The sequence below is a fragment of the Oryx dammah genome, unplaced genomic scaffold, assembly GCF_014754425.2.
Source record: "Oryx dammah isolate SB20612 unplaced genomic scaffold, SCBI_Odam_1.1 HiC_scaffold_4, whole genome shotgun sequence".
NCBI lineage: Eukaryota > Metazoa > Chordata > Mammalia > Artiodactyla > Bovidae > Oryx > Oryx dammah.
In genome coordinates, this window is record NW_024070188.1 from 29,224,371 (window position 1) to 29,252,038 (window position 27,668).

Below are 27,668 nucleotides of genomic sequence, written 5' to 3' on the forward strand. Positions count from 1 at the left end.
GACATATTTGGAAAATTCACAAATATGTGGGAATAAAACAGCACACTCCTAAGTAACCAATGGGTCAAAAAAAGAAATGAAAAAGAAAATTAGAAAATACTTTGAAACAAAGAAAATAAGACATAATATACCAAACTTATGAGATGCAGCAGAAGTAGTGCTTATGGGTAAATTTATAGCTATAAATGCCTACATAGAAAAGAAGAAAAATCTCAAACTAATAACCTAACTTTCTACCATAAGACTCTTAGAAAATTAATCTAAAACAAGTAGAAATAATAAAGATAAGAGTAGAAATTAATGAAGTAAAGAATATAAAAATAATAGAGCAAATGGTAAAACCAAAAGTTAATTCTTTGCAAAAGTGAATAAAATGGATGACCTTTTAGCTAAAGAAAAGAGTGAAAACTAAAATTACTAAAATCAGGGATGAAAGAGACAACATTACTACCAGCCTTATAGAAATAAAAAAGAACTATAAGGGAATAATATTAACAACTGTACCAACAAAATAGGTAACTTCTATAAATGGGAAAATTCCTAGAAAGACACATATCACTGAAGCAGACTCAAGAAAAAAGATAAAATCTAAATAGAAAAAGAGGGAATTCTTCAAATCTCATTCTATGAGGCCAGTATTACCTTGACAGCAAAATCAGAAAAAGACATCAGTTAAGTTCAGTCACTCAGTTGTGTCTGACTCTTTGTGACCCCATGAACTGCAGCATGCCGGGCCTTCCTGTCCATCACCAACTACTAGAGTCCACCCAAACCCATGTCCATTGAGTCAGTGATGCATCCAACCATCTCATCCTCTGTCATCTCCTTCTCCTCCTGCCTTCAATCTTTCCCAGCATCAGCATCTTTTCAAATGAGTCAGCTATTTGCATCAGATGGCCAAAGCATTGGAATTTCAGCTTCAGCATCAGTCCTTCCAATGAACACCCAGGACTGATCTCCTTTAGGATGGACTGGTTGGATCTCCTTCCAGTCCAAGGGACTCTCAAGAGTCTTCTCCAACACCACAGTTCAAAAGCATCAATTCTTTGGTGCCCAGCTTTCTTTATAGTCCAACTCTCACAACTATACGTGACCACTGGAAAAACCATAGCCTTGACTAGACGGACCTTTGTTGACAAAGTAATGTCTCTGCTTTTGAATATGCTGTCTAGGTTGGTCATAACTTTCCTTCCAAGGAGTAAGCATCTTTTAATTTCAGGGCTGCAATCACCATCTACAGTGATTTTGGAGCCCCAAAATATAAAGTCAGCCACTGTTTCCACTGTTTCCCCATCTATTTGCCATGAAGTGATGGGACTGGATGGCATGATCTTAGTTTTCTGAATGTTGAGCTTTAAGCCAACGTTTTCACTCTCCTCTTTCACTTTCATCAAGAGACTCTTTAGTTCTTCTTCACTTTCTGCCATACGGTGGTGTCATCTGCATATCTGAGGTTATTGATATTTCTCCTGGCAATCTTGATTCCAGCTTGTGCTTCTTCCAGCCCAGCGTTTCTCATGATGAACTCTGCATATAAGCTAAATAAGCAGAGTGACAATATACAGACTTGACGTACTCCTTTTCCTATTTGGAACCAGTCTGTTGTTCCATGTCCAGTTCTAACTGTTGCTTCCTGATCTCCAGAGGCAGGTCAGGTGGTCTGGTATTCCCATCCCTTTCAGAATTTGCCACAGTTTATTGTGATCCACATAGTCAAAGGCTTTGGCATAGTCAATAAAGCAGAAATAGATGTTTTTCTGGAACTCTCTTGCTTTTTCCATGATCCAGCGGATGTTGACAATTTGATCTCTGGTTCCTCTGCCTTTTCTAAAACCAGCTTGAACATCTGGAAGTTCACAGTTCACGTATTGCTGAAGCCTGGCTTGGAGAATTTTAAACATCACTTTACTAGCATGTGAGATGAGTGCAATTGTGCGGTAGTTTAAGCATTCTTTGGCATTGCCTTTCTTTGGGATTGGAATGAAAACTGACCTTTTCCAGTCCTGTGGCCACTGCTGAGTTTTCAAAATTTGCTGGCATATTGAGTGCAGCACTTTCACAGCATCATCTTTCAGCATTTGAAATAGTTTAACTGGAATTCCATCACCTCCACTAGCTTTGTTCGTAGTGATGCTTCCTAAGGCCCACTTGACTTCATATTCCAGGATGTCTGGCTCTAGGTAAGTGACCACATGATTGTGATTACCTTGATCATGAAGATCATTTTTGTTTAGTTTCTTCTGTGTGTTCTTGCTCCCTCTTCTTAATATCTTCTGCTTCTGTTAGGTCCCTACCGTTTCTGTCCTTTATTGTGCCCATTTTGTATGAAATGTTCCCTTGGTATCTCTAAATTTCTTGAAGAGATCTCTAGTCTTTCCCATTCTAATGTTTTCCTCTATTTCTTTACATTGATCCCTGAGGAAGGCTGTCTTATCTCTCCTTGCTATTCTTTGGAACTCTGCATTCAAATGTGTATATCTTTCCTTTTCTCCTTTGCTTTTCACTTCCCTTCTTTTCACAGCTATTTGTAAGGCCTCCTCAGACAGCCATTTTGCTTTTTTGCATTTCTTTTTCTTCGGGATGGTCTTGACTCCTGTCTCCTGTACAATGTCACAAACCTCCATCTATAGTCAAAGACATCACCAAAACAGAAAAGTACTGACCGATACATCTCATGAATATAAACACAAAAATTCTCAACAAAATACTAGCAAACGAAATCCAGCAATATATATAGAGGATTATACACCATAATTGGGGCTTCACTGGTGGCTCAGATGGTAAAGAATCCACCTACAGTGTGGGAGACCTGGGTTCGATTCCTGGGTTGGGAAGATCCCCTGGAGAAGGGCATGGCCACCCACTCCAATATTCTTGCCTGGAGAACCTCCATGGACAGAGGAGCCTGGTGGGCTACAGTCCATGGGGTTGCAAAGAGTCAGACATGACTAAGCACAGAACATACAACATAACCAAGTGAGATTTATCCCAGAAATGCAAGGTTGATTTAAAATCCAAAAATCAATTAATGAAATATACCACATCAGTGGGATAATGTACAAAAACCACATGATCACATCAATAGAAACAGAAAATGTATTTGACAAAATCCAACTCTGCTTAATGACAAAACACTCAAAAATTAGGAACAGAAGGGAATGTCCTTAATCTAATAAAGGACATCTGTGAAAAACTCAGAGCTAACAGCATAATTAATGATGAAATACTGAAGGCTTTCCCTCAAGCTCAGGAATAAGACAAGGGTGTCCATTCTTTATGATAGAATATACCACTTCTATGCGAAGAGTTGACTCATTGGAAAGGACTTTGATGCTGGGAGGGATTGGGGGCAGGAGGAGAAGGGGACGACAGAGGATGAGATGGCTGGACGGCATCACTGACTCGATGGACGTGAATCTGAGTGAACTCTGGGAGTTGGTGATGGACAGGGAGGCCTGGCGTGCTGTGTATCATGGGGTTGCAAAGAGTTGGACACACTGAGAGACTGAACTGAACTGAACCACTTCTATTCAACATTTCACTGAAGGTTCTAGACAGGAAATTTAATCAAGAAAAATAAATAAAAAGGCATTCAGATTGGAAAGGGAAAAGTAAACTATTTCCAGGTGACATGATCTTGTATTTAGAAAATTCTAAGGAATCTAGTCGAAAATATTAGAACAAATAAATGAGTTTAGCAAGGCTTCAGGCTATAAGAACAATATGCAAAAATCAATTACATTCCTAAACCATAGCAATGAAGAAACCAAAAATGAAATTGGGAAAACAATTCCATTTATGCCAGTTTCAAAAAGAATAAAATATTTTTGAATAAATTTAATAAAAGTATTTGCAAATTTTATTCACTGAAAACTTAAAACATTATTGAAAGGAATTAAAGAAGGGGCTTCCCTGGTAGCTCAGATGGTAAAGAATATGCCTGCAATGCAGGAGACCTGGGTTCAGTCCCTAGGTTGGGAAGATCCTCTGGAGAAGGGAATGGCTACCCACTCCAGTACTCTTTCAGCACTGGAAAATTCCACGGACAAGAGGATCCTGGTGGGCCCCAGTCCATGGGATCACAAAGAGATACAACTGAGCAACGAACACTTCCACTTCCAAAGAAGACCAAAATTAATGGAAAGATAGCTGTTACGAGTTGAACTGTGTCCTTCAAAAAGATGTTAAAGCACTGCTGCTGCTGCTGCTGCTGAGTCGCTTCAGTCGTGTCCGACTGTGCGACCCTGTAGATGGCAGCCCATGAGGCTTCGCCATCCCTGGGGTTCTCCAGGCAAGAACACTGGAGTAGGTTGCCATTTCCTTCTCCAATGCATGCCCCCAATATCTGTGAATGTGATCTTATTTAGGCTCTTTGCAAATGTAATTAAGTTTAGATTCAGTCATACTGGATTAGGGTGGTCTCTAATGTGGTAACTAGTGTCCTTACCTAAAGAGGAAATTTGAAAACACACACACATAGGGGAAATATCATATGAAGCTAGAGGCAGAGACTAGAGCAATGCACCTACAAATCAAGAACTTCACCAGAGGCATGGAATAGATTCTCCTTCATACTACCCAGAAAGAACCAAACCGCCAACACTTTGATTTCAGACTTCTCATCTCCAGAACGAGAGGATAAATTCCTACTTTCTAAGATATTCAGTTAGGGGTACTTCGTATGGCAGCCCTAGGAAACGAATAAAACATTACAGGTTTATGGAGCAGAAGACTTAATGTTATATCCCCATTGCGATTTACAAATTCAACACAATTCCTATCAAAGTTACAGATGGCTTCTTTGCAGAATTTGACAAGCTGATCCTAAAATTCATATGGAAATTCAAAGGCCTCAGAATAGCCGAAACAATCTCTAAAACATAACAAAACAAAGTTGGACTCACATTTCCTAATTTCAAAACTTAGAAGAAAGTTATGGCAATCAAGACAGTGTATCGACATAAAGTTAGACAAATAGATCAATGGAATATAAATGAGGGACCAGAAATAACCCTGTATGTTTACAGTCAGTCAATTTTCAAAAAGGAAGTTAATACAATTCACTAGGGCAAGAATACTCTTTTCAACAAACAGTACTAGGGCAACTGAGTATCTCCATGCAACAGAAAGAAGATAGACCACATACGAAAATATATAAAAAGTATAAAAATAACTTGTTTGCACCACATATAAAAATAACTTGAAATTAACCAAACACACAAATATAAGAGCTAAAACTGTAAAACTCTTAGAAGAAAATATAGGTAAAAATTATTGTGACCCTGGATTAGACAACAGTTTCTCAAATGTGACACACCAAAAGCATAAGCAACAAAAGAAAAAATACATTGATCTTAATTAAAATTTTAAAATTTTGTACTTCAAAGACACTGTCAAGAAAATTAGAAAAAAAACAGAATGTGAGAATATTTGCAAATCAAGTGACTTGTATCTAGAATAAAGACACTTAAAATGCAATAATAAAAAGACAAATGATCCAATTTAAAAATAGGCAAAGTATATATAAGAATGAAATTAGAGCAGTTTCTCACATCATATATAAAAATAAACTCAAAATGGATTAAAGACCTAAATGTAAGACCAGAAACCATAAAACTCCTATAAGAAAACATAACCCAAGCATGCTGACATAAATCATGGCAATATTTTTTTTGGATCAAGCTCTTAGAGCAAAGGAAATAGAAGTAAAAAGAAACAAATGGGACCTAATTAGACTTAAAAACTTTTGCACGGCAAAGGAAATCATTGACAAAATGAAAAGAAATCAATAAAACATTAAGCAATAGAGACAATAAAACAAAAGCTATTTCTCTGAGAAGATGAATGGATTAATAAAACTCTCACTGGCATAATCAGAAAAAAGAGAAAATTTGAACCTTTTTTTAAAACAAAACTTTTTATTGTGGAAATTTTCACACATATATACACATAAAGACAACAGCAGTATAATAAACCTGATGTAACAATCATGATGGAACACTCAGTACACGGCCACTCTTGTTTCATCTATAGCTCCTCTCACTTCGTCTACCCTGGATTACTTTAAAGCAGTCCCATACACCGTATTGGATGTGCACATCCCATGCACTGTATTTTATCTGTTAATACTTTAGCTTATTGGAGAAGGAAATGGCAACCCACTCCAGTATCCTTGCCTGGAAAATCCCATGGACAGAAGAGCCTGGTGGGCTGTACAGTCCATGAGGTCAGACTAAGCGACTAACACAGACTTTAGTTTATGACTATGTTGATGACTTAAGTAGATAAACCTGTATGTTCCTTGTCATAAAGCTAACAATAAAATTTAATCTGTAAACATCAAAAATGTCCCCAACAGTCTTCATCCCTTCCCCAGACTTAAGAAATGATCAGATCAACAGCCTGAACCTCATCAAACTAGACAGTTTCTTGAACTGCCAGAGGCAGAAATTCTGTCCTCTGCCCTCTGAGGAACAGACTTCAGGAAGGCCGAATCTAGTCTCAACTAAGGATGAGAAACTGAACTTTGATTCACACTGATTGACAGTGAACATTCAGGCATGTCCTAGGATTTATATCTGGTCATTGTACCTGGTGAATGGGCTTCCCTGGTGGCTCAGATGGTAAAGACTCCACCTGCAATGCAGGAAACCTGGGTTCGATCCCTGGGTTGGGAAGATCCCCTGGAGAAGGGCGTGGAAACCCACTCTAGTATTCTTGCCTGGAGAATCCCATGGATAGAGGAGCCTGGCAGACTAAAGTTTATGGTGTCACATAGAGTCGGACATGACTGAGTGACTAAACAAAACACAATACCTGGTGCACAGGCAGGCACATAGCCAGAGTCTCTCTAAACCACTCAACCAAGAATGATAAACATAACCTGCTGGGATCCTCATCCTGATCAGGGGGGCTATACTGTCAGCTTCATGGGCTGGAAAAACAAACTTTCAATGAGAATATGCTATGTTGTCTTTTGTTTTGCCTAACTGTCTCCATATAGATATGTTTCTATACCTTTGGTGCTAAACAAATTTTATATTCTTTAAATGTCTGGCATCTTCTCTTCAATACCAATACGGCTCCACTGTGACACTATGCACTAGCATCAGAAGTAAGACTAACTTGAATGTTAAAGACTCTAAAAGATACATGAGAGATTTTAGAGAAAGTACAGCAGGCCCATGGTTTAGCATGAAACTATAAAAACTTTGTTGTAGGTGACCAGAGATCAAGTGTTTCAGCGAAGTTACACACAGAGCCCAATGCAGGGACCTTGGGCAGTCTAGTTCATGGAAATGAAACAAATCGCAGTCTAAACAGGAGGGGGCTAACTTAGCAATTTTCAAGTTGCTACTGTTTGCAGATATTTCAGAGGTTCTTCAGTGGGAAGTGAAACAGGAAATGGCTGGGTTGATATCTGGTGAGAAAAACTAAGACTGAAACTGCAGATTTCAATGTCTGTGACAAACACCTATAATGGCAATGATGGGGGATAGGGAGAAGGCCCCAAGATGCCCTAGAGATTCTGCTGATCCAGAAGGTGACAACCTTTCAGGCAGAGGACAGATCTCTGTCAAAGTTTTAGGGATGAAAAGATGTGACAATCAAGCTAAGAAAATGCTTTAAATTTTCATCGATGGTTGTCCCGGTTGGGGGCAGGGGAACATGTGCAGGGAATATCAGAGGCAAACAAAAGAAGTTTTTAATGGCAAGGGAGTAAGTTTTAACATGGATGAGTTCCAGTCTTTGTTTTCACAGACCTTTCTTCTAAAACAGAGCTCTAACCTTGAAGCTGTGTGTTTTTACCAGCAAACTTTTTTTTTTTTTAATGATGCTTGAAGATATATTCTTAGAAGTAATTTCCTATTTGGAATAGATGTTTCCCAAGTGAAAAATTAAGAGCACTTGGGACATGAAGTTTCCATTGGTAAAAGTATTTAAGAATAAACTCCTTAAAACTGTTCAAAAGGTGGATGAATACATGTACTATATTAATCAGGTAAAAATATGTGAGTATTTGGTCTGTGCCTGAAAAGTTGTAACACATGTGCTGTGCTGTGCTAAGTTGCTTCAGTCGTTTCTCTTTGCGGCCCTGTGGACCATAGCCCACTAGGCTCCTCTGTCCATGGAATTCTCCAGGCAAGAATATTGGAGTGGGTTACCATGTCCTCCTCCAGGGGATCTTCCCAACCCAGGGATCAAACTCACATCTCTTACATCTTCTGCATTGGTATGTGAGTTGTAACATAAAATGTTTATCATTTCAGTATGATCATAGTTTCCATATATATGGAGCTGAAATGATCTTGAAACAATTCAGGGGTTAAATAACTGAATAGTAGTCAGAAGTAATTTTGTTGAAGTGGTAGATGACTTTGGCAGATAGGAATCAAGGGAAATAAAGGGAAATTTTATTTCTTTAATAAATACAGGTTAAAAGTCTGGTAAACATCCCCTGTGAGGACAGACAGTTTTGAGTCTCCCACTTACCCACACAGCTTGCTGAGTATGCCAAGAATGCAAGGCCTTAACCATCTCTTAAGGTGTGTTTGTAGCAAGAAGCTTTGAGGGATGAGGCAATATCTCCCTTGAAACAAAAACTAGTCTTGCTTACTTCTGGCTATAAAGTGGTTCATTCCCCATACTCAGAGTCCCTCTCCTGTAACACAACTCACTGCATGTGCAGGCATCCATCTGGGCCCTCCGCAAAACTCTTCTCCTCCCTAATGGGACTAGGAAGCGAGAAGGGAACTGACTCAACATGCTATCTGTGCCTAGAGTAATAAAATCCTTTGTCTCTGACACAGGTTTCTTGTGTCTTCTGCCAGCATCCATGAAACAATACAGACAAAGCTATTACTTCGTAAGTAGGGCAAAATCAAATCCAAAATCAAATCCCAACACCTGCCTCTACCCTTTTTAGTTCAGTTTAAAATATTCCATTGAGGCCATGGCTTCCATGCTGGGGGCAGGGTGTTTGCATGTGAGCATGGTAGAGATACAGTGTTTGAACAGGAACTTTCTTCAACAGATTCAGTCAGAAAAAAAGAACCTGTACTACTCAGATCCTGAGGAAAAGAGACAGAGAAGGAGGGTGAGTCTAAGGTGATCTGATCCCTCTCTTCAGGAAAACAAAACCCTTCACAGAACTGACAGCAAAATGGTCAGGGGCAGCATCCTATGGACCCCTCAGCAGTGGTGTTTCCTGTCGTAAAAGGGCAATAAATAACATCGCATATTAAAATCTATCATAGAGGGGAAATTAATAAATTTTCCTGCAGGAACAAGACAAAATGAAACCTAATTAAATCAGAAATGTTAACATGACCCCAGGAACTTTTCTTTTACTCTCTCATGAAAGAAGTTCTACCCAAAGGCTCCTGTACAACAATATAAATGAAAACCCTATCATCCCATCTGGGTATCTTTATTCTCCCACTTCTGAGATGACTTTAATTCCTAATTTTTCTCTGGTGCACATATCTGCCTTCCCTCTGAGGTGTGCCCCCAGGCTCTCTATTCTTGATTATCAGACTGTAGTAAAGCTCTTTTCATGTTAAATTCATAAATAAATCTACTTTCTTTGAGGATTAAAGAATTTATATATTTTTAAGAAAGCTATTCCAGAGTTTCATGGTAGCCTTTGTACATTCTCGTTTTCTGGACTCTTGGATGTTGTTAGATTCTGACTTCTTCCAGTACATGTTTAAAGTACAAACCTGAATTCCGATGTGTTAGAATTACATTACTTTCATCAGGAAGAGGAAGAAAAAGAGGTAGCTCAGAGAAAAAGAGGCTCTGCTGAAGCAAAAGCAGACTTTCCACCTCCTGTAAATTCCACTGAGACCTCTCAAGGACCAAGAAACAAATTTCATGACTTAGACAACCATCTTTAGTGAAGGGATATCCTTTTAGGAAAATGTTTTAATTCTTCAACATAAGAATATATTTTGTGGGAAAACAGGGAACAAGGATTTGTTGAAAAAAATAAAAGGAATAGTAATAAATTAATTTCTAAGTACCATACATCTGGCATATCAAGAAATAGGTAGCAAAGCTTCAGGGAAATTTTGTGAAGGTCAGAAAAATAAAAGACAGGAAAGCCCAAAGATAAAAGAAATGGAGAGGAAAAAGTCCTAGTTAAAGCAGAAAAAAAGTGCTCTAAGAATTTTTCAAAATTATAAAGTACTTTAAAGACAAAGTACTTAAGGGCAGATGAAGAACCTCCTATAATAATCATCAGAATCTGAATAATAAACTGAAATAGTCCCCTTGGCACACTGTAAAGTATGCAATTTTAATTATGTGATTTTTCTAGCTAATTTCTGCTTCAAAAACAGTAAAGTACTTCTGCTTACAAGGTGGCATAGACAAGAACTTTTCTGAACCTCTCATATGCACATTGTCATCAAAATTTAAATTAGCAGAAACATGCCTTTGAGTTAAATCACAATTAGCCCTTAAGACAGATCTATTTACTGAGAACCCACTATGTGTCCAACATTAGCAGCATATGCTAAACACTCTTTGCATTGGTAAAGCAATTTTTTCCTTTTCAGGTTCTCACAAGTGACATATTAAAACAAACTATATTTGTTTTCAGCATTAACTATACAAGCTGACTACATCTATTATTATAAATTGCTCCTACTTGGGAGAATGAGCTTCTAGAAGACAAAATATAAATATATCCAGTTGTACTTGTGTATATATATTTTACATAGTTATGTATGGAAGTCAATCAACAGTGATAAATACAAACAGATTGTCTGACAAAATAAAACACAATTTTCAGGGAACAGAAATGACACATTTGTCAGAAGATGTCCACAAATAATTAATTACTTTAGCACAATAAAGATATTCTCTTAATACTAGAGTTTCTTATAAGAGGATACTCATTACTTTCTAACCATCTGTCATCACTCCTCCCTAAAAAACTAATTAGGGTTTCCTCCAATCACACATTATAAATCATGCAAATGTGGATGGCAAAAAACACAGTTTAAAGAAGTTAACATTACAACATTTTGTATTTGAAAAATCACAGGCTTCAGAATTAGCCTTTCACGTTCTAATAATTACCCTGCTTATTTTTCTCATCTTTTCCTGATAAATTATTAGGTATTAAACTTAAGAAAATTAAAATTAAAAAAAATACTTACAGGTAGTAGAGTTTTCCTGCAGCAGGAAGTTCCCTTTTCCGATAATCTATCCCAGAATCTAGCTGGACAGTATTACAGTATTCCTACAATTCAAACACATAAAATATCTTCTTAAACAAATGGTTGCTTAGATTTATAATCTTTCTACTATCCCATTTTTTTTAATTTTTGAAATTTTCCTCAATAAAATAATGTTTAGAATAAAACAATAGAACTCATGTAAGAATCGTAAATGTTGTAATATAAAACACATATCAAACCAAAAAATATCAGTTTAATAAAATTCAGATTTGTAGCATGCTTTCCTGAAACTTTGCTAAAACTGCACTGTCAGCAAATTCCCCAAATAATTGCATTGGATTTTTTTAAATTCCAATTTCCATTACTCTGAAGTGAGAAGCTGGAGGCCATCAGAAAGAATGACTCACAGATCTTAAGCATCACAATGGGAGTCAGACAGTCTAAGAAAGCTGCATCACAACATTAGTAGCCACAATTCAAACTGAATGATGATACCAAAGGGATGTTACACATATACCTGCCCTTCACTTCTAAATGATAGTCACTGCCCTTGTTCCTTAGCTCCCTCTCCAGCCACCCATGTCTTCAGAGTTCTAGCCTGCTGTGGACCCCTTCTTCAACCTGAAGTGATCCTAAGCCCCTACTTTTGTTGTCTGCTCACAATTACTCTTTCCTTTCTAGCCTCTGGGGTGCATGTGTGTATAGAAACTGCCATACATCACATACACACCCTAAAATTCTTACTAGGGAAGCAAATGAACTTTTGCTACACCTATACAGGTCAGTTGACTTTTTCTGGAATATATATATATATAAAGAGTGAGAGATTCACACACATACATACATGTAATACACACACACACACACACACACACACACACACATATATATTTACTCATTCTAGTAGAACATGGTAAAGGGTTTTCAGAATAATTCAAGAAACATTTACAGTCTGACCTTTTTGTTTTCATTCAAAATAAAAATTGCATTACAAAAATTGAGGAGGAAAAATAATATTTTGACAACTTCACTACTTTTACTAATGAAAAACTGCATTTGGAAGCTAAGGTAACTGTGGCAGATTATATTTTCCAAAGATAGGTGCACTAATGTCTCCATCCCAACAGATCTTCTAACAACTAAGGTAATTTTGCCAGATTATATTTTCCAAAGATGGTTGCAGTAATATCTCCATCCCAACAGACCTTCTAATCATCAAGAAGTCTATGCACCTCACCTGAATCCTGTGGCTATGGTGAAAATTATGCTGTGCAATAATACCTCATGTGGCATCTGAGGCAGCTTCCTACTTGTTGGCCGGAACACTTGCTCTGGCACCCTAAACTGTTAGGTAAGCGCCACCTGCCTGGAGGCAACTAGGAGAGCTTGAAGTTTAGCCTGTGCAGAGAGGCCTTAAGATGACATGAAGACAAGAGCTGTCTGACCAGTCCCCAGCTGTTCCAGTTGTAGCTGCTAATGCAGTGAGGGAGCCAGGATTGTCATCTGAGCTTTTCTCAAATCCAAGAAACACAGAAATCAGGAGGATGATAAACTATTATTTTAAGCCTTAAATTTTGTAGTCATTTGTTATGCAGCAATAGGTAAGTCAGAAGAGCACCATCTGGGCACACTTGGGAGGTAGCAACATTCCTGCTCCCTGAAATTACATCTAGAATGTACTGCTCTGCACACACTGCTCATCATCTGCACTACAGGGAGTAGGCTGTACACCGTGGCAGTGAGAATGCTTTTCCCCTCCTCCCATGGGACAGCGGCTAAGGGGCTCGGGGAAGTAAGTGAGGCTGATCAACCATCCATCTGAGACTGAGAAGTTTCCCCAAGATTGAGGGTTTTTTTTCTTGAAGCAACATTTTCAGTGCTAACACCACAAAAGTCATGGGCACACTGGGATAGTTGGTCACCCTAGGAGAGAAGGCCCTGAAATCTGGCCTGGATGGGTCGAAAAGCTATGGCATTTTGATTTTTACATATAGCAATTGTGAATCAAGTTTACCTTGATTCAATTTACCTTGAATCAAGGTAAACTGGAAATGGTCAAACAGGAGATGGCAAGAGTGAACATCAACATTTTAAGAATCAGTGAACTAAAATGGACTGGAATGGGCAGATTTAATTCAGATGACCATTATACCTACTTCTGTGGGCAAGAATCCCTTAGAAGAAATGGAGTAGCCCTCATAGTCAACAAAAAAAGTCCGAAATGCAGTACTTGGGTGCAATCTCAAAAATGACAGAATGATCTTATCTTTGTTCATTTCCAGGGTAAACCATTCAATATCACAGTAATCCAAGTCTATGCCCCAACCACTAATGCTGAAGAAGCTGAAGTTGAATGGTTCCATGCAAGACCTTCTACAACTAACACCAAAAAAAGATGTCCTTTTCATCATAGGGGACTGGAATGCAAAAGTAGGGAGTCAATGAGTAACAGGCAAGTTTGGCCTTGGAGTACAAAATGAAGCAGGGCCAAGGCTAACAGAGTTTTGCCAAGAGAACACACTGGTCATAAACACTCTCTTCCAACAACACAAGAGACAACTCTACACATGGACATCACCAGATGGGTCAATACTGAAATCAGATTGATGATATTCTTTGCAGCAGAAGATGGAGAAGCTCTATACAATCAGCAAAAACAAGACCTGGAGCTAACCATGGCTTAAATCATGAGCTCCTTATTGCAAAATTCACACTTCAAATGAAGAAACCATTCAGGTATGACCTAAATCAAATCCCTAACGATTATACAGTGGAAGTGACAAACAGATTCAAAGGATTAGATCTGCTAGACAGAGTGCCTGAAGAACTATGGTTAGAGGTGCATGACATTGTATAGGAGGCAGTGATTAAGACTATCCCCAACAAAAAGAAATGCAAAAAAATGGTTGTCTGAGGAGGACTTACAAATAGCTGAAAAAAGAAGAGAAGCAAAACGAAAAAGAGAAAAGGAAAGATACACCCATCTGAATGCATAGTTCCTTTGAAAAGCAAGGATAGAAAAGAAAGCTTTCCTAAGTGATCAATACAAAGAAATAGAGGAAAACAATAGAATGGGGAAGACTAGAGATCGTTTCAAGAAAATTAGAGATGCCAAGGGAACATTTCATGCAAAGAAGGGCTCAAAAAAGGACAGAAACAGTATGGACCTAACAGAAGCAGAAGATATTAAGAAGAGGGAGCAAGAATACAAAGAAGAACTATACAAAAAACAACTTAATGACCCAGATAACCATGATGGTGTGATCACTCACCTAGAGCCAGACATCCTGGAATGCGAAGTCAAAGGGGGCCTTATGAAGCATCACTACAAACAAAGTTAGTGGAGGTGACGGAATTCCATTTGAGCTATTTCAAATCCTAAAAGAGGATGCTGTGAAAGTGCTGCACCCAACATGCCAGCAAATTTGGAAAACTCAGCAGTAGCCACAGGACTGGAAAAGGTCAGTTTTCATTCCAATCGCAAAGAAAGGCAATGCCAAAGAATGTTCAAACTACCACACAATTGCACTCATCTCACATACTAGCAAAGTAATGCTCAAAATTATCCAAGACAGGGTGCAATAGTATGTGAACCAAGAACTTCCAGATGTTCAAGCTGGATTTAGAAAAGGCAGAGGAACCAGAGATCAAATTGCCAACATCTGTTGAGTCACAGAAAAAGCAAGAGAGTTCCAAAAAAACATCTACTGCTTTTTTCACTACACCAAAGCCTTTGACTGTGTGGATCACAAAAAAACTGTGGAAAATTCTTGAAGAGATGGGAATACCAGACCACCTGACCTGCCTCCTGAGAAATCTGTATGCAGGACAAGAAGCAACAGTTAAGAATCAGACATGGAACAACTGACTGGTTCCAAATAGGGAAAGGAGTACGTCAAGGCTGTACATTGTCACCCTGCTTCTTTATCTTATATCCAGACTACATCATGAGAAACACTGGGCTAAATGAAGCACAAGCTGGAATCAAGATTGCCGGGGGAAATACCAATAACCTCAGATATGCAGATGACACCACCCTTGTGGCAGAAAGCAAAGAGGAACTGAAGAGCCCCTTGATGAAAATGAAAGAGTAGAGAGAAAAAGTTGGCTTAAAATGCAACATTCAAAAAATAAAATCATGGCATCTGGTCCTATCAGTTCATGTGGCTAATAGATGAGGAAACAATGGAAACAACTACAGACTTTATTTTCTTGGGTTCCAAAATCACTGCAGATGCTGATGCAGCCATGAAATTAAAAGATCCTTGCTCCTTGGAAGAAAAGCTATGACCAACCTAGACAGCATATTAAAAAGCAAAGATATTACTTTGCCAACAAAGGTCCATCTAGTCAAAGCTATGGTTTTTCCAATAGTCATGTATGGATGTAAGAGTTGGACCATAAAGAAAGGTGAGTGACGAAGAATTGATGCTTTTGAACTGTGGTGTTGGAGAAGACTCTTGAGAGTCCCTTGGACTGCAAAATCAAACCAGTCAATCCTAAAGGAAATCAACCCTGAATATTCATTGGAAGGACAGATGCTGAAGCTGAAGCTCCAATACTCTGGCCACCTGATTCGAAGAAATGGCTCATTGGAAAAGACCCTGATGCTGGGAAAGATTGAAGGCAAGAGGAGCAGGGGACAATAGAGGATGAGATGGTTGGATGGTATCACCGACTCAATGGACATGAGTTTGAGCAAGCTCCAGGAGTTGGTGATGGACAGGGAAGCCTGGCATGCTGCAGTCCATGGGGTCACAAAGAGTCAGACACAACTGAGCGACTGAACTGAACTGAACTGAATCAGGTTAGAATAATCCCCAATAAAAGGCCAGGCCTTTAGAGAGCCTACAAAGCTAAGCTTTTGAACTACACGTTTGAAGAATCACCCCTGAACCTAACAGTGACAAGCACCGTGCAATGCTTGGCCTAAGCAGCCACCCATACATCCCTAGCTCATCATTCCAAGTGGTTCTAAACCACTCTGAAGACTCATGCTCTTAACCCATCTCACCAGAAAGAAATACAGCATTGCCCAAATACATGCATTTCACTCTCCCCTTGCCTCTGATGACCTGTAAAAAAAAAAACAAGGTATAGCCATACATTTCTCTTCTTCTCAATCTGAGTAATGTAGTAAACCTGTTATAATTTTGGGTTTCAACTACCCAGTACAAAGAAAGAAGGAGATGTACTTGCTCAGGTACACTTCTTTCTCTGTCTCTATGAGGGAAATTTGTCCTGGTTTGATAAAGGTCAACTATTCCTAATCTACCTGTACTACAGACAATATACTACATAGTGGACCAGTATCTTCATATAAGTGTATCCCCCCAGGTTCTCTATTTCTTTTAAACAACAATTTATCTTATATTACTCAATATTCCTAATTTAGTCAAATATTGTTCTTTTTTTGCTATTAAAAAAATAAGGCTAATGAAAGTTGTACAAGCTTCAGTTTTTCCTTCTGGGTGACTAACTTCTCTCTCATATGAGTGATTAAGCCCTACCAAATGATTGCATTTGTACATTCACTAATCACCACCAAGGAATACCTAATCAGCAGCATGAGAACTGTAACCAAAGCCCTTAGATGTTAGCTCTTAATTGTCTGAAAAATACTAACACTCAGTTTATATTTTTAAAGAAAAATAAACCTCTAAATTTCTGATTTCATTCACTTAAGTTACAGTCCTCATACCACTTTTTAGGAGAGTGGAGAGGGGTGAAAACTAAGCTATTTCCAAGTTGAGGATGAATCTAGTCAAAAGGGTATGATCTCTAAGCAATCTCCTAATTCCCAAGGATATTTATAAGACCTGTGACCTCTTATCACCAACCAATTCAAATGCATAAAACTAATCAGCCATCAAACTGAATTTATTTTAAGATGGTTTGTATATTTATGTATACAGAGGACAAATACAATTATACAAGCTAAAAATGCAATTAGGGAATTCAAGGAGGAAAAGGAGCATACTCATGAGTCAAAGGCCTTGACTCTGGAAAGAAAAATATACAACTAAAAGGATCGTATTCCAGAGTTTACATTTTCTTCAAGATCTATTGTGTGTATTTTTAGCAATTCTGGATAATACCATTAGAGAAACAGCATCTCACAAAAATAACTTCTTACAGTTTCCAGTCTGGCTTTTCTTCCCAGTTGGAACAAAAGAACAATATTGTGGAGAAAAATCCTTTAAAGGTACAATATATTAACCTTGTAAGCAAAAATTGAAATAATAAAGATTTCTGTTTGTTAAATATTCTTTTATTATAAAAGTACTAGAAAATTTGGAAAATAGAAAAAAAAAACCAACGACATAAAGTTTTATGCTTATCTAAATGATTACATTAATTGGGGATTTAAAGATGAAAAGTATTGGCATTTTTTTTGATAGTATTCAACTGATAAGTTTTACACAGTTTTAATAAGAAAGCATAAAAGGAAAAAAGGTTGAGACTTTTTCTAGTTCTACAATATAAAATACTGTAATAACTAAGATCTATCTTTTTGCTTAATTCTTAAAAAGTTTACATTTTTCAAACCAAAAAGTGACCCATGCTTATTTCAAAAACTTCAAATATCAAACACATAAAAATAGAAAGTTTATCACCTTCTCAGAAAAAAAGTATGTGTATAGCTTATATCCTTCAAGTTTTTCCTTTACACATAGAGATGATGATAGACAGAAAGAGAAATTGGGATCATATTATACACATTTCTAAGCTTAATCCTTTTTGATACCTTAAAAGTTCTATGAGAGAAATAACTATTATATTTAAATACTGGAAAGCTATACTGCATACCCTACTATTCTGTTTACTAAAAATACAATTCCATAAATAAATGACAAGTAAGAGTACAAAAAAAGGGTGGGAGACTGGGTGGGGATGTCTTTTCAAATTTTATTTATGTTTTTAGGCAGCTATACATCTAAATATACATCCTGAAGCAGCTATACATTCTAAGATAGCTGCCTCAATCTCATTTAAAATACTTATGTGCTACCATTTCAAAGCTTAAGCAATGATATATAAAAATTCAACACAAAAACTTCTATACACTTTTAAGCCTTTTGTAATTTAAGTATAACAAATATATAAAAATCTAAAAATAAGCATCCAGCTCAATCAAGAATCAGAACATTACTAGCACTTCTGAGTCCCCCCAAGTATCCTTTTTCACCTTTCCAAATGTAACCAGTATCCTGATTCTAGCATCATAGAATTTTGCCTGTTTCTGGAGCTTTATATAAAAGTGAAATTATACAGTATTCAATATGCATTCTTTTGTGACTGGGCTATTTTATGGTTTACAAGATTTATTCATCTATATGTTCTGTGTAGTTGTAGTTTACTGATTGTTGTATCATACCCACAATGTGACTATGCCATGATTTACTGATTCATTCTACTGTTGATGGACATTTGGGCTGTTTCTAGTTACCAGCTCTTTCAAATAATGCAGCCACAAACATTCCTGCACATGATTTTTAGTACATATGCATATATGCTCTAGCTGGATATATACTACCCAAACAGTTAACTACTTGATTATCAGTTCAATTCAGTTCAGTCACTCAGCTGTGTCTGACTCTTTGCAACCCCATGGACTGCAGCATGCCAGGCCTCCCTGTCCACCAACAACTCGCAGAGCTTACTCAAACTCATGTCCATCAAGTTGGTAATGCCATCCAACTATCTTATCCTCTGTCGTCCCCTTCTCCTCCTGCCTTCAATCTTTACCAGGATCAGGGTCTTTTCATATGAGTTCTTCGCATCAGGTGGCCAAAGTATTGGAGTTTCAGCTTCAGTATCAAGTCCTTCCAATGAATACTCAGGACTGATTTCCTTTAAGATGGACTGGGTGGATCTCCTTGGAGCCCAAGGGACTCTCAAGAGTCTTCTCCAACACCACAGTTCAAAAGCATCAATTCTTCAGCACTCACCTTTCTTTATGGTCCAACTCTTACATCCATACATGACTATTGGAAAAACCATAGCTTTGACTAGATGGACCTTTGTTGGCAAAGTAACATCTCTGCTTTCTATGCTGTCTAGGTGGGTCATAGCTTTTCTTCAAGAAGCAAGCATCTTTCAATTTCATGGCTGCAGTCATCATCTGCAGTGATTTTGGAGCCTCCAAAATAAAGTCTGACACTGTTTCCACTGTCTCCCATCTATTTCCCATGAAGTGATGGGACCAGATGCCATGATCTTAGTTTTCTGAACGTTGAGTTTTAAGCCAACTTTTTCACTCTCCACTTTCACTTTCAAGAGGCTCTTTAGTTCTTCGCTTTCTGCCATAAGGGTGGTGTCATCTGCATATCTGAGGTTATTGATATTCCTCCTGGCAATCTTTATTCCAGTTTGTGCTTCATTCAGCCCAGCATTTCACATGATGTACTCTGCATATAAGATAAGTAAGCAGGGTGACAATATACAGCCTTGACGTACTCCTTTCCCAACTTGGAACCAGTCCATTGTTTCATGTCCAGTTCTAACTGTTGCTTCCTGACCTCCACACAGATTTCTCAGGAGGCAGGTCAGGTGATCTGGTATTCTCATCTCTTGAAGAATTTTCCAGTTTTTTGTGATCCACACAGTCCAAGGCTTTGGTGTAGTTGATAAAGCAGAAGTAGATGTTTTTCTGGAATTCTCTTGCTTTTTTGATGATCCAGTGGATGTTGGCAATTTGATCTCTGGTTCCTCTGCCTTTTCTAAAACTAGCTTGAACATTTGGAAGTTCACAGTTCATGTACTGTTGAAGCCTGGCTGCAAGAATTTTGACCATTACTTTGCTAGTGTGTGAGATGAGTGCAATTGTGTGGTAGTTTGAACATTCTTTCGCATTGCCTTTCTTTGCGAGTGGAATGAAAACTGACCTTTTCCAGTCTTGTGGCTACTGCTGAGTTTTCCAAATTTGTTGGCATGGTGGATGCGGCACTTTCACAGCATCATCTTTTAGGATTTGAAATAGCTCAAGTGGAATTCTATCACCTCCACTAGCTTTGTTCGTAGTGATGCTTCATAAGGCCCCCTTTGACTTTGCATTCCAGGATGTCTGGCTCTAGGTAAGTGATTACACCATGGTGGTTATCTGGGTCATGATCTTTTTTGTATAGTTCTGTGTATTCTTGCCACGTCTTCTTAATATCTTCTGCTTCTGTTAGGTCCATACCATTTCTGTCCTTTATTGTGCACATCTTTGCATGAAATATTCCCTTGGCATCTCTAATTTTTTTGAAGAGATCTCTAGTCTTTCCCCTTCTATTGTTTGGGTAAGAGTATACTCAGCTTTAGAGGATACTGCCAGTTTTCCAAGGTGATTGTGCAACCTACACTCCCAATAGTAGTGTATGGGAATTTATGTATTTACTACTGGTAGAAAGAAATACTATCAGTTTTTGAATAGTGTCCTTAGATTCAGTAGTTTTAGAAGCTCATTTATTGAAGTAATTTTTTGTGTATGATTTTTAGGATTATTCTATAGATGATAGATGGTCCATATATTTCATAAATATACTGCATTGTTTTACTTACTAAAATGTACATGTACCTATAGTTTAACAAGTCCCCTGCAAATTCAGTATTTATTTTGAATCAACTTAACAATTATCATTGAATACTAAATGCTGGGCATATCCTTGGTTACTGGAAATACAATAATGAATAAGATACAGCTTTAGCTCTGACAGTCTGGTAGAATTCAGATGTTTTCCTCAAGTTATCATATCCTTCTCCTTCCAATCACAGGCATAATTTTTCAGATTTAATCTTCCACCAATTGCTTAGCTCTATGATTTTAGCCTGTCACTTAATCTCTCTGGATGTCAGCTTTCTCCTCCATAAAATAAGGAATTGAATCATGATCCCTTTCAGTCTACAATTCTTAATGTTATTGCTGAAGTTCTCTCAGTTCAGGGCTAAGATCTTCTCTGGGCTTTTTGAGTTCTGGAGTAGACTCCAGCCCCAGAGCCTATCTCAAGTCACCTCAGCTCCTTTGCTCTTGATCATTTCATGCTCCAAGTAAATAAAAACTTTTTTCTCCACTGCCCCACCCCTCCTACCCTGGCTATCCCAGTTTCTCTGACACTTAAAACATCCACACCCTGGAGAGAAGGGAACCCTCCTACTCTGTTGGTGGGAATATAAGCTGGTACACCCACTCTGAAGAACAGTATAGAGGTTCCTTAAAAAAACTAAAAGTAGAGCTACCATATGACCCTGTAATCCTACTCCTGGGCGTATGTCTGGAGAAAAACATGATCTGAAAGGTTATGTGCACCCTAATGCTCATTGCAGCACTGTTTACAATAACCAACATGGAAGCAACCTAAACGTCCATTGACAGAAGAATGGATAAAGAAGATGTGATACATATACTGGGGCTTCCCTGACGGATGGCTCAGTGGGTAAAGAATCCACCTGCAACGTAGGAGACACTGGTATATATATGATGCAATATTACTTACCATTAAAAAGAATGAAATAATGCTACTTTCAGTAACATGGATGGACCCAGAGATTGTCATACTGAGTGAAGGAAGTCAGACAGAGAAAGACCAATATCATATGATATCACTTATATACAGAATATTAAAAAATGAACAAATAAATTTATATACAAAACAGAAAGAGATTCAAGGACTTAGAAAATAAACTTATGGCTGCCAGGGGGAAGGGATAGTTAGGGAATTTGGGATGGACATGTACACACTGCTATATGTAAAATTGATAACCAGTAAGGACCTACTGTATGGCACATAGAACGCTGCTCAATGTTATGTGGAAGCCTGAACAGAACGGGAGTTTGGAAGAGAATGTATACAGTATATGTATGGCTGAGTCCCTTTGCTGTTCCCCTGAAACTATCACAACATTGTTAATCAGCTATGCCCCAATATAAAATAAAAAGTTAAAAAAAAAACACACCCACACCCTATCACTTCAGGAAGTAAGATCTGTATCTCTCCTTTTTATCCAGCAATTTCAAAATTTCTTTCCCCTGTCAAAAAGCAGGAAAGGAAGACATTTAACACCTGCAAAGTACCTATTATATGACTCAGTTGTGCCAGGAAACTGACTTGAATTTATCTCATTATAATCCTTACAAAAATCATACATAGAACAAGGTAATCATTTTTATATGCCCATTTTACAGTTAAGGAAATTTATGAGGGAGGTTATTTTTTCTTAAATCACTGTCATGGTTTAAACCATGTCCCCTGCAAATTCATATGTTAAAGTCCTAATCTTAAATGCTCAGAATGTGACCATGCAAGAGATGACAGTCTTTGAAAGGTGACTGCATTAAAGTGAAGTGCTTGTTGTGACAAGTGGGAAAAAAAGTGAAGTGTTTATGGTGGGTCCCAATTCAGTATGACTGGTGTCCTTATAAGAGGAGGAAATTAGGATACAGACATGTGTATGCACAAAGGAAGGACCATGAGAAGACAGAGAAAGAAGACAGCCATCTTCAAGTCAAAGAGACAAAAAGCAGAGGAAATCATCTCCATCAATACCTTGATCTTGGACTTCCAGAACTGTGAGAAAATACATTTCTGTGGCTTGAGCCATCCAGGCTGTGGTATTTTGTTATGGTAGCCTTAATCAATACAATCACTAATATTCTTATTCCATTAATAAGTACACAGGAAAGCATTTTTTAAGAGTAAAAAAGGAAAAAAAATTATGAAATTTAAAAAAACGTCAGGGCTGAAATGAAAAAGCACCTCTGAATACACCTGTTTCTAAGCTGAGCTACAAATCTTACCTTTTCTGCAGCTCCAGCTGGAAGGGAAAACAGTTTTCCTCAGAATTTAAAGAGGTCCAGAGAGGTCACAGAGTCTGCAGATAGCTGAGCCATGATTTGCTCAGGTTATTCTTGCCCCCAAATCCATATCAGGTCTTACCCACCATATCAGGTCTTCACAGCATGTCACACTGTTTTATTAAGCAGTAGCCACAGGATCAGTTTTCTTTCACTTTATACAATTTACAGGATTAATTTTTGCTCCCCAACTCCTCCATCTCTGTCCCACAGTAATTACCTCTGCCTAGTATAAATTTCCTAATCACTCTTCTGGAGGTCCACACTGTATGATTCTATTATGATTTCCTATAAGTATTTAGTGCAAAACTGTGTGAGATATATGTACCCTCTACTAAATTCTATGCCTTAATGGGTTGTAATACAGTAAATTTCCATTATATAGGACATCTTCTATGTTTAAAGTGTCTGGCCAACTCATAGTCCACTATTTTTATGAACTTTACTTGATCATCTACACCAATGCTGTCTGTCTTGGAAGGTAAACTCCAAGAGTAGGGACTGCCTGCTTAACTTGCTGCATGTACTCACAGGCCCTACAAAGTTGGACTGGAGTCCAATGTTGGTGATGATCTCCTCTCTATTATGGGAAGAAAAAGGAAAGTACAAACCAACCTTTAATGATGATTCTCTTCTATAAACTATACATGAAGATTCTGTTCATATTTTTAAAATATCTCAATAAAACTGACATAAACTCAGTAAAAGAATTTGAGATGTAAATAAGTGGGCTTATATCATCAACATTATCAAAGAGCAAAGTGCCAGGATCCATTCTAAACTCTCTGTATTTAATTATTAATAATATTCTTATTAGTGCCTACCACTCTAAAAGTAGGCATTCTTCTTCTTCTTCTCATTTTACAGAGGAATAAAGAAATAAAGCACAGAGAAGTTATGAAACTTGCCCAGTGTCAAAGAGCATAAAAGGGGTAGGATTCAACCCAAGCATTTTGGTTGGTCCAAACTCTGGTTTGCACTTTGTTTGCAGTGTTCATGTTCTTAACTACTTTGCCATATTGACACCTTAGGGTATGTTCAAGCAATCAGGGCTCTTGCTTGGATATACAAAGCAACTGAATATTCACGTAGGCTTACTGGGAAGTTGCAGTACTCTGTTAGCCTGCTGGGGACAAGTCCTACTTTTGTTGTTCATATGCTAACTGAGTAAGGCCTCTAGTCTTGATGTTTATCTGGAGAAGCAGCTAAGTTACAATGAACAGATCTACTTATCTACATCCAACCTAACTTCACACAAAAATGACACAGGGCAGATTTTTAGAGATTCTGTTCAGCTATATTATACATAAGAACCTGGAAGTTTCCCTACAATGACTGAGATAATAGAAACAGATTTGTTTCAAACCTATAAGTCAGCAACTGTGCATGATTTCTTGTCATTTATTTATAATCTACTGTGTTGCACAAGGGCTAATGTGGCTTCATAAAAATATGGCATGTTACCACTTGTAAATTCAATTTCACCATCTAATTTTCAGGGTTAGCTAATATACAAGTAAAGAGTAATTTGACAAAATCTAACAAAGCTTTAATTGCATAGAACCTTTGATCCAGAAGTTCCATTTATAGGAGTCTAACCTACAGAAACACTGACTCATGTGATTAAACATTTGTAAACAGGTTTTTTAAGCACTATCTGAAAAGCAAATAACTAAAATAAACCTAAGTATACAAAAATAGCAGATTAGTTATAAAAATGACAGTACAGCCATAATGTGAACTACAAAGGAGCCATTTAAAAGAATAAGATGGAGTCATATTTGGGATCAAAAGATCTCCAGGATATTTACAATGGATAAAAGCACAAGTCAGATTAAGATGTAACTATTGTAACCCCACTGATTTACAACAAAACAAAATTGTATATTTATGTAATATATAGATATATATATATATGCATAAATGCTTGAAAAGATACACTAAACTTTTTCCAGCTTAGGGCCGCCTAAGAATATTGGAGAGGGTAGCCTATCCCTTCTCCAGTGAAGCAGTCATGTCCTCTGCCGCTGCTGCTGCGTCGCTTCAGTCGTGTCCCATTCTGTGTGACCCCATAGACGGCAGCCCACCAGGCTCCCCCATCCCTGGGATTCTCCAGGCCAGAACACTGGAGTGGGTCACCATTTCCTCCTCCAATACATGAAAGTGAAAAGTGAAAGTGAAGTCACTCAGTCGTGTCCGACTCTTAGCGACCCCATGGACTGCAGCCCATAAGGCTCCTCCGTCCATGGGATTTTCCAGGCAAGAGTACTAGAGTGGGTTGCCATTGCCTTCTCCAGTCATCTCCTCTAGTGTTTACTAATTGCTTTAAGGACAGAAATATCTTCCTTCAGCCCTAGTAGAGATGTCGAGGCTTTCTCAGATCTTCTAAGGCTACAGGGCTTCCCTGATAGCTCAGTTGGTAAAGAATCCACCTGCAACACAGGAGACCCTGATTCGATTCCTGGGTCAGGAAGATCTGCTGGTGAACGGATAGGCTAAACATGCCAGTATTCTTGGACTTCCCTGTGGCTCAGCTGGTGAAGAATCCACCTGTAATGCAGGAGACCTGGGTTCGATCCCTGGGTTGGGAAAATCCACTGTAGAGGGGAAAGGGTACCCACTCCAGTATTCTGGCCTGGAGAATCCCATAGACTGTATATAGTCCATGAGGTTGCAAAGAGTCAGAAACGACTGAGCAACTTTCACTTCACTCATTACTTGATGATTCTTGCTCCCTCTTGTGGAAGAATTCTTAAGCTTGTATGCCCTCTCTGGATTCTGTAACACATCAAGCCTAGTGCTGACAGCCTCCCTTCTGTTTTTCCAAAGACTAAAGCTCAAATTTGTGGTCTTTCCCTGGCCCACATTTTCAGGCTGATTTTCTGAACATGCTCACAAACCATCTGCTAAAGCTCTCTCTTACTAGCACCATTAGGGACACTCACAGGGCACCAGTCTCAGAGTTGGGGGGTGGGATAAGAGGAGGCACATAAAACCCTGAGGGTGACTAGGGCCATGTGAGGGGGATGTGTGGGCAAGGTGCCCCCTATAGCTGGCAGACAAGCTTCTTAAAGGCGTCCATGAAGCAGTTAGTAGGATCTTCCTTCCTAGAATCCTATCTGCTGCTCTCTCAGCCTCTTCCCATGCTCCAGGGCACACAGCTCACATCCAAGATCATCTCTCCTGGCCCCAAGCTGTGCTGCCTGCGGGAGAGTGATATGGATAAAAAGTCAAAGTATTTCTCTTACCCTCTCCAATGAATCCAACGTCTTATTTGTTTTTGCTCCAACAGTGTGCTGGAACTTCTCCACTAAAAATCTGGACATCCACAAAAGCTCTCCCTTGTTCTTGGGTGATTGTTTAAGATAGTGTGTCCAGGGGCTCCCAGAACATGGTCAGGATGGCTAGAGCTGGTTCATGGCCACGTAGGGTCCACAGCAAAGACTGAGGTCTATATATGTGTTTCCTGACAGATGGGTGGGCACTGTCCTCCCAGGTCCCTTGGTGTATGGTGCTGAATCTCACAAAGTTACTTTTGTCTGTTGATGGATGCCAAATTGTTGGCGGTGGAGGGGGTAACATGAACACAAGGTCTCTTATTTAGCCTTGGTGCTGATGTCAATTCTCCACATTCCATTTTTAAGAGTGGTCACTCCTGAGGAGGAAAGTAGTAATGAGGTCAGGGTGGAAGGTGGGAGAAAATGGGGAGAGAGTAGTGAAGAGGGAGATTTCAATATGTAGGACATATATATATATACACACACACACACTAAACTGATGTTTGGACTTTTTAACTTAACACATTCACTTATCTTTTGTGAAATTGTATAAAAGGAAAGATCTTACAGAATTCCATGCATTGTGCCCAAATAGTGGTGCCTGGAAAAAGCTGATAGCTGTCTTACTGAAATCATAGCTATTATACATTTCCAGCTTTGTCATAACAAACAGAATTTTAATTAATATTCCATTGTTCTCCCACTATTTACTTTATCCAAGAAAACCAGAGTTCTCATTCTGGAAGTTAAAAAAAGAAAATCATAAGAATGACATACAACAGACTAGAAAAAGTCAATGCCTATACTTCTTGAGAATCCTTTTTTTTTTTTTACTTTATTTTACTTTACAATACTGTATTGGTTTTGCCATACATCAACACGAATCCACCACGGGTGTACTTGGGAATCCTTTTTATAAGCATATGAAGTGAAAGTCGTTCAGTCATGTCCGACTCTTTGCGACCCCATGGACTATGCAGTCCATGGAATTCTCTAGGCCAGAACACTGGAGTGGATAGCCTTTCGCCTCTCCAGGGGATCTTCCCAATCCAGGGATCAAACCCAGGTCTCCTGCATTGCAGGCAGATTCTCTTTACCAGCTGAGCCACAAGCAATGCTTGCTACCAAATACAAACTGCAGCTCCTATAAGCTTTCATTTTCTCCCACAAAAGGAACTGTGTAATACATTCCCAGGTGAACAGGAACTTCCCACTATATATGCAGTTTTGCAAACTCTATTTTTTCAAATTGAGTAAATTTATCCACAATATTTTTCCTTCTCCTAAACAAATAATCCGAGGTAAATAACTTTTCTATCTCAAAATATATAACTGCACTATAAGTATGCAAAGTCCAGGCATACA

The 27,668-nt window shown here is 38.3% G+C and overlaps 1 protein-coding gene across 1 annotated transcript in view; it reads right to left on the reverse strand.

The window, feature by feature from the left end:
* Positions 1-27,668, reverse strand: part of AFG1L (AFG1 like ATPase) — a 193,050-nt gene that overhangs the window by 60,196 nt on the left and 105,186 nt on the right. The window contains exon 8 of the mRNA XM_040238553.1: positions 11,169-11,251. Coding sequence (XP_040094487.1) covers positions 11,169-11,251 — 83 coding nt within the window. The remainder of the gene's footprint in view (positions 1-11,168; positions 11,252-27,668) is intronic.